The sequence below is a fragment of the Cnephaeus nilssonii genome, assembly GCF_951640355.1.
Source record: "Cnephaeus nilssonii genome assembly, chromosome: 19".
NCBI classification, from domain to species: domain Eukaryota; kingdom Metazoa; phylum Chordata; class Mammalia; order Chiroptera; family Vespertilionidae; genus Cnephaeus; species Cnephaeus nilssonii.
Window position 1 is genome coordinate 20,628,101 of NC_137090.1, and position 12,178 is coordinate 20,640,278.

General features: G+C 37.5%; 1 protein-coding gene across 3 annotated transcripts in view; it reads left to right on the forward strand.

Annotated features, from left to right (window-relative positions):
* The window catches only part of NSF (N-ethylmaleimide sensitive factor, vesicle fusing ATPase), a 121,752-nt gene that overhangs the window by 77,063 nt on the left and 32,511 nt on the right, over positions 1-12,178 (forward strand). For all 3 annotated transcript variants that reach the window (XM_079798058.1, XM_079798059.1, XM_079798060.1), the window contains exons 14-15: positions 50-206; positions 5,174-5,307. In XM_079798058.1, the coding sequence (XP_079654184.1) occupies positions 50-206; positions 5,174-5,307 (291 nt within the window). The remainder of the gene's footprint in view (positions 1-49; positions 207-5,173; positions 5,308-12,178) is intronic.

A 12,178-nucleotide genomic window follows, 5' to 3' on the forward strand; every position in this document is an offset into this window, starting at 1 on the left:
CAATCTTTTACATGCTCAAAATGTTTTAAACTGTCCTTTTCTTCCATAGGCATTTGGCACAAACCAAGAGGATTATGCAAGTTACATTATGAATGGTATTATCAAATGGGGTGATCCAGTTACTCGAGTTCTAGAAGATGGAGAGCTGCTGGTCCAGCAGACAAAAAACAGTGACCGCACACCATTGGTTAGCGTCCTGTTGGAAGGTGAGAAGAAATTATGAGATGGCATTAAAAGTTAAAAAACAAAACAAAACAGTACTTTTACAAAGCCATTTAGACATTCCAGAAAAATGAATTATTTTCATTTCTAATACTGTTCATCGTCTGCAAATAGCAATCCAGTATATGTGTACCAATAATTGTGCATCAATTCAAGTCCTGTTGAGGACAGAAAGTTACTGATGAATGATAGCAACTCGTTTTCTTATAGGATTGTATCTAAATTTCTGTTACTTAATAGACTGTAATACCAAACAGTGCTGAATTGAGTTAAATAAATATTCACTGAGTACTTGACTAGTTGCTGGCAATACAAAGACATTCACAGAGTTCAATTTGGTCATAAAAAAAGACTTGTAAACAAAGTCCTAACTACAATGTATATGTATAAAGATGTGTGTGAATGCAAGTAATTTTGCCCATCAGTGTTCAAGTTAATTTAATTTAGTTCTTAATTTAGGTGGTATTTATTTATTTTTTATTTTTATAAATCTTTATTGTTCAGATTATTACAATTGTTCCTCTTTTTTTCCCCCCATAGCTCCCCTCCACTCGGTTCCTACCCCACCCTCTGCCCTTACCCACCCCCCGTCCTCTTCCATAGGTGTACAATTTTTGTCCAGTCTCTTCCCGCACCCCCCACACCCCATTCCCCCTGAGAATTGTCAGTCCACTCCCTTTCTATGCCTCTGATTCTATTATATTCACCAGTTTATTCTGTTTATCAGATTTTTTATTCACTTGATTTTTAGATTCACTTGTTGATAGATATGTATTTGTTGTTCATAATTTTTATCTTTACCTTTTTCTTCTTCTTCCTCTTCTTCTTAAAGAATACCTTTCAGCATTTCATATAATACTGGTTTGGCGGTGATGAACTCCTTTAGCTTTTTCTTATCTGTGAAGCTCTTTATCTGCCCTTCAATTCTGAATGATAGCTTTGCTGGGTAGAGTAATCTTGGTTGTAGGTTCTTGCTATTCATCACTTTGAATATTTCTTGCCACTCCTGTCTGGCCTGCATAGTTTCTGTTGAGAAATCAGCTGACAGTCATATGGGTGCTCCCTTGTAGGTAACTAACTGTTTTTCTCTTGCTGCTTTTAATATTCTCTCTTTGTCTTTTGCTCTTGGCATTTTAATTATGATGTGTCTTTGTGTAGTCCTGTTTGGATTTCTCTTGTTTGGAGTTCTCTGTGCTTCCTGGACTTGTAAGTGTATTTCTTTCCCCAGGTAGGGGAAGTTTTCTGTCATCCTTCAAATAGGTTTTCAGTATCTTGCTCTCTCTCTTCTTCTGGCACCCCTATAATTCGGATATTGGTACGCTTGAAGTTGTCCCAGAGGCTCCTTACACTATCTTCATATTTTTGGATTCTTTTTTCTTTTTGCTTTTCCAGTTGGGTGTTTTTTGCTTCTTTGTATTTCAAATCTTTGATTTGATTCTTGCGATCCTCTAGTCTGCTTTTGGATCTCTGTATATTATTTTTATTTCAGTCAGTGTATGCTTAATTTCTAGTTGGTCCTTTTTCATATCCTCGAGGGTCTCACTAAATTTATTGGCCTTTTCTAGAAAATTCTTAAAAAACCTTATAACCGTGGTTTTGAACTCTATATCCAGTAGTTTGCTTTCCTCCATTTCTTTCATTTGTGACCTGTTTCTTTGTCTCCGCATTTTGCCTGCTTCCCAGAGTTAATACTGTGGCTTTGTGTGCTAGGTGTCCTATAGGGCCCAGTGGCTCAGCCTCCCCAGTTACCTGAGGTGGACACTCTTGGTGCACCCCTTTGTGGGCTGTGTGCACAGTCTTGTTGTAGTTAAGCCTTGATTGTTGTTGGTATCACTGGGAGGAATTGACCTCCAGGCCAATTGGCTGTGAGGATCAGCTGTTTCTACGATGAGAGAACTTCTGTGCTGGAGACACCCTTATGAGGCAAAACTTGCTTCAGTGGGGCTTTGGTGCTCACTGAGTCTGCCCCTGAGTGTGTCCCTTATGGATCTGAGGAGTTGTAATCTGGATGGTCCTACTCTGACCCCCTGAGTACACTGGCTCTTGGATCTCAAAGGAGGTGCTAATTTAGCCTCTGCCTGAGGCCACCCAGCAGGAGCTACAGAGAGATCTGCAGATTCCTCTTCTTTGTTTGGGTTTTGGAGGTGCCCAGATGAGGCCCAGCTGTGAGCTGCTGTGGGGCCTTGAGCCTTCTTTTGGATGTTCTGGGTCTCACTGACTCAGGTGCAGTTTGTTAAGTAAGTTTAGATTTCAAAGGACCAGGCCATTCATATGCAAAAGCCTCTGTGCATAGCTTCAATGGGACGAAGTCTCAGGGCGGAGCAAACAGCAATGGCTTCCTGTCAGCCCTGCCCTAAGAGGCCCCTGGGTCTCAGTGTCCCTTGGTAATCGCTGCAAGCACCTCTGAGAGAAAGCCGCCCTTGAGTTCCACCCGCTGCCAGATAGTCCAGTTTCTCCCCCACTGAGTCTGGTTCCCCAGAGTCTCGCCCAGAATTGGAGTTCAGAGCAGTTGGGAGCTTTTGTCTCCCTCCCACTTGAAAAAGACAGCCGCCTACTCAGTTTCCAGCCCTCTCCGCACATGCACCTCCATACATCTGCATTTTACTTCCGCAGTTCCTCTGAGTCTCAGTGTGCTTTTCTCTTCCCTTCTAGTTGTAGAATTTCCACTCAGCCAGCCTTCCTGTGGTTCTGGATGTTGTCCATTTTTCTCTTTTAGTTGTAGTTTTGAAGTTGTTGTGTGAGGCAGCAGTTCAGGTGTTTACCTATGCCACCATCTTGGTTTCTCTTAGGTGGTATTTAATTTAGACTTTGAAAGATCAGTTAGGGTTTTACCAAGTAGACAAAAAGAGAAAGACATTCTCTTCATCAATTGTTTATTTACAGTTATAATTAGTACAACAGAAAAAGTTCAGTGAGTCCACATCACAAGAGGATCTAGCCCTTTTCAAAGGTCTGGGGGTAGGTTCACTGAGAGAAACACATGACTCCAATACCTGAAGGATGAGGAGAAGGTGGCCTGGCAAAGTCATCAGGGAAGATGTTCTATGTAGAGAGACTATCGTGAAAAAGCCCTGAGCCGGAAGGAGTTTAAAGCAGAAAGGAAGACTGTCTAGACATGAGACTGAAGAAGTAGAAAGGAGCCAGTTCATGCAAAGCCTTGTAGACCATGTTAAAGATTTAAACTCTGTCTGAAGGTCAACGGGAAACCATTTGTAGAGTTTTAAGTAGTGAAGTGACATGATCAGATTTGTATTTTCAAAACATCATGACTGCTTAGTCATAGAGAATGGATTGGAAGGGCAAAAAAAGACACAGGAGAGACCAGTGGTTAGAATCAGTTGCATTAGCCTTAGATGTAGTGTGATTGTAGTTTGAAGTAACAGTGGTAGTGAAGATGGAAATAAGTAAACCATTTTGAAAAATATTTAGGAGGTAAAATAAAAGAGACTTCATATTGTTATTATTATAATTATTAATCACAATTAAGCTATAATTCTTTCAACTCTTTCTTTTGCCAGTCACTCTACCAGCACTTTACACATATTACCTCATTTAAACCCACTTCAGTCCTGAGGATAGAGGCTGCTGTTATCCCTATTTTGTAGAAAAGCTGAGGCTTAGAAATATTAATAACTAGATAAACTATGGGAAAGATATCAAATACAACCCCCAGGTTTCTAGTATGCCTGTTTACTAAGATTAGGAGCATTTGTGGAAAGATTTGGGGAAGAAGATTATGAATTCAGTTCAGGGCATGTTGAGTTTGAGGTTCCTATTGAATAATTGAATCGGAAATGTTGAGTAGCCCATTATATGTAGGCCTGGTGCTCTGAAGAGAAGTCTGGCTACAGTATACATTCATGAGGTGTCAGTATATTGACTGTTGTTTAATCCATGGGAGTGGATGAAGTCACTTACAGAAAGAGTATAGATTGAGAAGAAAAGTGGGCCTAGAACTGATCTCTGAAGTTTGTCAACATTTAAGGACAAAGTTGACAAAGGAGACTGAGCAAGAGTAACCAGAGAGGTAGGAGGAGGGGGAAAGAGTATGGGCTATCATAGAATTCAAGAAAAGTATTTAAAGAAAGAGGAGAGTTATCAATTGTATCAATTATTGTTAAGAGGCCAACAGATAAAGTATCTGTTAGATTTGGTGACTTGGAAGCCATTGGTGATCCTGATGGGAGCCTTTCCATGTAATGGGAATGGAAGCCATAGGATTTGTTTGAGTGGATGGAAGGTGAAGAGTGAAGGCAGTCAGAGTAGATAATTATTTAGGGAAGTTGCATTTTGAAGGAAGAAGAAAGAGTAGTGTTGAAGGGTGTGAAGAGGAAGAGATGGAACATATGGGGGAGAGGGTACTATCAATAACGTTGGGTTTCTGAAAAGCTGGGAAGGAAGAATTGGTTGGTTTATGGGTGGAAGAGGGACACATCTTTCATTACACAGAAGGGAAGAAGGAGATGTCTAAATACAGGTAAGTTTGTAGATTTGGTGGCCTGAATCTTTAGAATTCTAGCTTTTTAAGCCACATTTGCTTCAAATACAGTTTTCCTCTGCCCCCACAATCATCTCCTAAAATTGTATTGTTTTCTTAGACAAATAATTTGGTAGAACTAAACATAAATACTGATATGCATTTGAATGCACTCCTTTTTTAAGAAGCAAAATGCTTGTGTTTTATATATTAGGCAGAGGTTTGAAAGATTAAGACTATGTGAGAAAGAGAGAAGGAATGTATTTCATCATACTTTTGAGAAATGCTAATCAGTTCATTAAGTTTAGTTGCTAATAAATAAGAGAAAACATGTCTGCCATGAAGTTGTGTCAGGATATGTTAATGAGCAACTAGTTGAGACCTCAGTACCTTGTGGATAAAAGTTTAAACTTGTTTTATTTCCCTTTGCTTAGGTTGGCTTTTTTCCCCTGACTTGCTCATATCTTTATGCAGGCCCTCCTCACAGTGGGAAGACTGCGTTAGCTGCAAAGATTGCAGAGGAATCCAACTTCCCCTTCATCAAGATCTGTTCTCCTGATAAGATGATTGGCTTTTCTGAGACAGCCAAGTGTCAGTCCATGAAGAAGGTATTAAGATTTTTACTTTCATTTTAATTTCATATCTCTTAGATGTGTGTGTACATATGTACATATATATCTATCTTTGTACGTGTATGTTTGTGTGTGTATATATGTTATGCCATAGCAACTATGTTCTTCTCAAGTAGAACTAGATTATCAGCAAAATTTGGGAAGAAACAGCAACTATTTTAGATATTTAACTTTGTAATGCATTTTTATTACTTTTGTCTTTCAGATTATGCTTTGTTTTACACATATAATGGTTAATTTTCATTTCTTAAGTTTGTATTGACTTGATTGAAAGATCCTAGTTAAGAGTGTTTGAGTGGACCAAATTCTTAAGTTCTTCCATCAGTATACAAAAGTCAAACTATTTGAGGTCAATTAAATTGACTGTATACGGAAGTGTACCATTGAAAAGATATTTTCAAAAACTCCCCTGCAAAGGGATGGCAGTGTATTAGATAATCACATCTACTTGACAACTTAATGCAGTCCTCATCCTTCTTCCTTTCTCCAAGTGCCATTTGTCATCTTTTCAATATGGCCGCTTTGAGCCATCAGTGAGTGATAACGACATAGAATAGACTTCTAGAGCTGAAAGGACCATCTGGTCCATCTCTCATACATTCAAGCAAGTGCCATGTAAGACATCTGGGATAGTTATATTCAAGCAAGTGCCATGTAAGACATCTGGGATAGTAGGTGACTGCTCTTTAAAAAACAACAAAAAGCAATGATGAAGACTCTTAATGACTGTTTAATCTCACTTAGTAGCCAGTGTTTCCATTGATATTCTGATTATGTATGCTCCCAGATAGTGAAGAAATTTTATTTTGTATCTAATTGAAGTATTTATTTACCTAAATTCTTTTTTTCATTCTTGATCTTTTCTAGATAAGAACTGACTCTAAGTTAAAGAGATGTGGGAAAATCAGAATCAAGGAAAGGATTTTTGAGAATTGAAGTGCTACCTAGTGAAGACAGCTCAGGTGTTCTTTTACGGTGCTCAGAGGTCCTCACTTTATATAGACATAGGATAGAATTACTTCACTTTTTCTTTAGGAAAGAGACAAGAAGATTCCAAAAAAATATGTTTGAAAAGTTAGTCTCTTGTTAGTGCAGGAGGCAGAAAATTATTTGTGTAGGGTGCTTGAAATGGACGGAGGAGGCAGAGCTTGGAGCAGGATTCCAGTCCTATACACTGAAATGTGAAGATAAGTATTCTATATAAGGGGCCCTGGCCAGGTCAGTCTGAAAATATATAAGAAAAAAAAAAAAAAATATATATATATATATATAGCCGAAACCGGTTTGGCTCAGTGGATAGAGCGTCGGCCTGCGGACTGAAAGGTCCCAGGTTCAATTCCGGTCAAGGGCATGTACATTGGTTGCGGGCACATCCCCAGTAGGGGGTGTGCAAGAGGCAGCTGATCGATGTTTCTCTCTCATCGATGTTTCTAACTCTCTATCCCTCTCTCTTCCTCTCTGTAAAAATTCAATAAAATATATATTTTATATATATATATATATACATACATATATATAAATAAAATATATATAAGAGCATCATCCTGGTACACCAAGGTTGTGGGTTCCATCTCCGGTCAGGGCACATATAAGAAGCAACCAATGAATGCATGACTAAGTGGAAAAACAAATCGATGTTTCTCTCCCTCTCTTCCCCTTCCTCTTTCTCTCTAAAATCAATAAATTAAAAAATATTCTATATAAAGATATTTGAAATTGAATATGAAAGAGAAGGAAATGTTTTCGGGTACCAAAAGAACTTAAGTATCATAGTCAATTTATTTCATGTCTGAGGTGAAACCAGTAATATCTATTCTCAAGAAAATCTGGACAAAATCATGAGACCAGTAATTTCCTTGATGTAAATAGGGGTTAGTTTTCTTTGTTGTTGTTGTTGTTGTTTTATTAGTGTTTTTCCCCCCTTCTAAAGGGAACCCTTAAGCCATATCCTTTGGTGAAAATTTTAATAATAGCCCTTGGAATCTGTGGTCATTTAATTTTCCTTTTAATTGAACAGCTAATTCTACTGGCATATCTCTAACTCCATCTACTCCTTATACTTGTCAAAAGTAGTCATCTTCTGCCCTGTCTGGTGTAGCTCAGTTGGTTGAACATCGCCCTGTGCACAGAAAGGTTGCTGGTTTGATTTTCAGTCAGGGCACATGCCGGGTTTCAGACTCGATCCCCAGTAGGGGGAGTGCAGGAGGCAGCCAATCTATGTTTTGCATTCACATCAGTGTTTCTCTCTCTCCCTCTCCCTCCCTCTGTCTCTATAAATCAATTTATAACTATTTTTTTTAAAGTAAAAAAATTAAAAAATAGTCATCTTCTATACAAATTATAAATTACTCCATTGCTTTTCACCAGCTGCCAGCCTCTGCCTCAGATGTACTCTGAGATGTGAGTGGATGGTCCTAGTTTTTCTATAAAAGTATTTAAAAAGTACTTTAGGCTCCTGCAGATCAAAGCTGCTTTGTAAGTGTGAGATATTATCATTTTTATTATTTTAATCTCTTGCAAATTGACTTGAGGGGGGAAGGTAATATGTGCTGATTTTAGAGGCTTAAATGGTTAAATTAATGGCTTAATAACTTACGATTTAATCTTTAAATTGTTGAAGCCTTTCAAGGCAGAGTTTTAAATGAGTAGAAGTCTAAGGAATATGAAAATAAGTGTCTATACAAGCTTATTCAACATTGTTTCAATTCATGATTCACTGTCTGGATCATCCATGCACCCTTAAAGTTACAAGAATGTTTTCTGTTTTGGCAGGATAATAAATACATATTCAACTTTTTGTTTTTCCTTGGGGAAAAGATTTTATTCCCTGAAACTAAAGTACAGAACAGCGAAAGAATGAAGCATAGGTGTCTTAGAACTATATTGGAAATATTGCAGAATCTTTCTCTGCAAATAATTTTCACATGGTTGCCTAATGATAGGCTGACAAAAGCCTGAGGGCTCAAACCAGTCTAAGGGTGCTAAGTTTTTCAGGTTGCTTCTAAAAATGAAATATAAATGCCATTCTTAAGTAGTTCTAATCTACCTCCCACCACTGTTGTCTTCCCTCCATTTGTAGTGTGAGGATGGGAAGATTTTTAATTTTTTTTTCAAAGCACAAATAATTTATAATGTTTTTATCATTCTGGAGAGGACCGTTCTTTCTTTATAAGTGCCCCCCCCCAACACACACACACACACACACACACACACACACACACAACCCCCAAATTAGGAGAAAATAAAAATGAGTTCATGTTTGTCCTTCAGTTTTCTTCTCTGCTCAGACACACTTACACACACACATTATGTATTGGGGATCACACTGGATGTACTGTTTTAAACTGTCTTGTTTCACTTAATTATATTATAAACTTTTGTGTGTTGTTGTTTTTTCTTATCTGGGTTTTATTTTTCATTTTTATTTATTTTTTAGTTTTTTTCTCTTTTGCTCAGTCCCTCCACCTGCCCCTCCATTATGAACTTTTTTCAATGTCATAGAAATGTATCTCACTATTATATTAAATTAATAGCTATATAATATGCATTTAAGCATTCCCTTTTTATTGAACATTTAGGTTGTTTCCAGTTTTTTTTCCCCAATTACAAATGATATTCTGTGGAACTACCAAACTAGGGAAATTACTGTCACCATTTTCTTATTAGATTTTTCTTAGAGTAGCATTATATTTTACTGGCTGAGAACATGGGCTTAGATTTCAAATAGATATGAATTTGAATCCCAGCTCCACCACATTTCTTGACTATTAGCCTCTGTTTTCTCATCTGTAAAATTAAGATAATAGTAATAGCTGCCTTATGGGTTATTATGAGAATTAAATGAAATGGTAATCTATGTAAAGTATCACACAATGCCTTGTGATATAATATGTGCTTGATAAAGCGCGGTGGTTATTTTTACTTATCATTATTATTGTACATACACTTTTGGTTATTTCCTTAGAATAAATTCTCAGAATCAGGATTGCTAAGGTAAAAATATGAGTAATTTAAATATTTTTAATAATACTGCTACCAAAACTCTTATGCCAAAATAATAATGATTTATAAGATCCCACCTCTTTAGAAAGTTGAACCAATTTATGCTAGCACCCCATTTTAGTCTCAGTTTCCTGGGACTGTCAACCACACTTAATGTTATGAAAATTTTTTTTTTTGCAAACTTCATAGGTAAAAGATTGGCATTTAAGTATTTCTTCAGCCACATTTTCATGACTAAGTGCTCAGTTTTAAAGATTTTTCAAAATGTTTTGCAATGGCAATAGTTTGTGAAACTGGGAAATATTATAACATTAATTTTTGTTAAAGAAGGATGGTCTGAATAGTTAATTCATAGAATATCTCTGTATACCATTTTATTATTTAAACTAAGAGATAAGAGTTTTTGTTAGTAAAGAGGGTCATTAGACTTGTTTTAATGAGCGGCTACGATTTCACTGTAATTAACTATTGCTTTTTGTTCACATATGGATGGTATTATAATGTATGAAAGTAGTTTATTCTTAATTATTTTAACATTTACCTTGCACTGCTCTTAATTTGCTTAATGAGTTCTTTCTCCAGAGGTCAACTTCTCACCACTGCCAGTATATATGAGATATTATCCTCAATCTGGGGAGTACCATATGTTCCGTTCAGATATCTGAAGTATTTGCAGATCTTTCCCCCGTTTGTTTGTTTTCCCAACTTCATTCTATTTTAAAATTTTAATTTCAGTATCCATTTTTGCATCTATGCTTTTATAGAAATTTGTTGTAGTAGTCCTATTAGTGTCATTAAATGAACAAAAGGACAAAGCAATAAATTTTTATTTTAACTCATTACCTAATCTTGATGCTTTTCGAGTATACAAAAAACAATCTGATGTGACTAAATTACTTAAATAAAATTAAGTAAAAATATGAGTGATTTATAAAACTATACCCATTAACATATTCTTGCTTTTAAAGGATTGAAAATTAATGGAAGACATTTTCCTTTCCACTAGCTTTGCATGAAAGAAATAATCTTCTTTGAATATCCTCCTCCTGTAAATCCCACTGCAAATTGTAGTCTTCACAGAACAGAATCATGGTGCCTAATCCTCCCTTTTTCGAGGTTTAGTCCATACAAAGAGCAGAGCTAGAAATTGGATCTTTTGACAGCAGTTACTAAGCAACAGAATTTGGATGTTTTTTGGTTAACATCCTAATATATCATGTAACTGGTTTGTTGAAGTTTGTGCATGTATTAACTGAGAGAAGTGGACACTCCGGAAGTGATTACAGGTCCCTGCATGGCTGGGGGAGCGGGCGCTTGTTGTTGTTTTGTTTAATATACGTTGTCTTTTGGCGTTTGTATCTGTTTGGCGCACAAAAGAAGATGGGATAGATCTTTAGTAGAACTTTCAGACTTTGTGGCTTTTTATATTATTAAAGACTACCTCACTCTGTGGCTCGCGTTATGTGAAAATGTAAGAATTTTTCCTGAAAAGCAGGGAGAACAAATAAAGGATTTTAAGGTCATTCCAGGAATCTTTAGTGCTTTGCCAAAAGTTTAGGTCCACTTCCTGAGGCAGTTTCATTAGAAGACAGCTAATGTTTGCTTGGTTTACTCCCAAGTTATTTTTAGAAACTGGAGATTATTACTGATAGCACTGATTTGAATTTGCTCATTTACGTTTTTATATGCTACCAAATATGATTAGAGTGTGCTTTCAGCTAATTGTTGACAGATTTACTGCATTAGGGATTTTCTAAGTCATCAGATTCCTACTAACTAGGTACTTCCCGGCAACCACTTCAGAATTAAGATGAACTCTTTCAGCCCCCAAAGGAGCAGAGAATTTGGCTTCACTTGCCTCAGAGCACTAAAGAGGTTATAGAAAATAGAGGACAGAGTCTACTTAGAACACTCTTGCTGTGGTTGTGATTCTGAAAGGCTGTAATTAACATGGAACTAATACTGGTGTGTTCCCATCTGTATTCACGTGGACTCCAGGGTCTGCAGCTGCTGCCATTCCCCTGCACACAGGTGGCTCCCAGCTGGTCGGAAGATTCCAGGAGTGGGCTGTGTGCCTTGAGAGCTTGCAGTGTCCTTGAGGACCATATTCAGACCTGCACCTCATCCTTGTGCATCAGGAGCCCTACACCTCCTTTTCCTCAAGGCTTAGAGTGCAGCCAGCCTGCTCTTGCCTCAAGCCCAGGCTCCCCACATTCTAGGTTGTCTCTTATGACCACTGCCTACCTTTGCACATGAGAGAGGTGGTACCAGAGAGTCTAATGACAGTCTCATTATGTCCATATCGAGAAATAGACTAATTCTGTTTTCTAGAGACATTCTTCATCTTCTAGAATAGTCCTCATTATTTCCTTGTTGACTGATACCACACTTTTTCTTCCTTCCTTCCTTCCTTCCTTCCTTCCTTCCTTCTCTTCTCTTCTCTTCTCTTCTCTTCTCTTCTCTTCTCTTCTCTTCTCTTCTCTTCTCTTCTCTTCTCTTCTCTTCCCCTTCCTTCCTTCCTTCCTTCCTTCCTTCCTTCCTTCCTTCCTTCCTTCCTTCCTTCCTCTCTTGATTTTAGAAAGAGGAAGAGAGAGAGAGAGAGAGAGAGAGAGAGAGAGAGACAGATCAATTTGTTGTTGCACTTCTTATGCATTCATTGGTCGCTTCTTGTATCTGCCCTGATTCAGGATTGAACCCCAAATCTTGGCATATCAGGATGATGCTTTAACCACCTGAGCTACCTGGCCAGGGCCACACTTTTTCTTTCTTCAATTCTTTCCTCTTTTTTTTTTTTCTCTCCTCTTTAGCTTTTTCTTTCAGACTTCTCACTCAACTTTAAGACTAT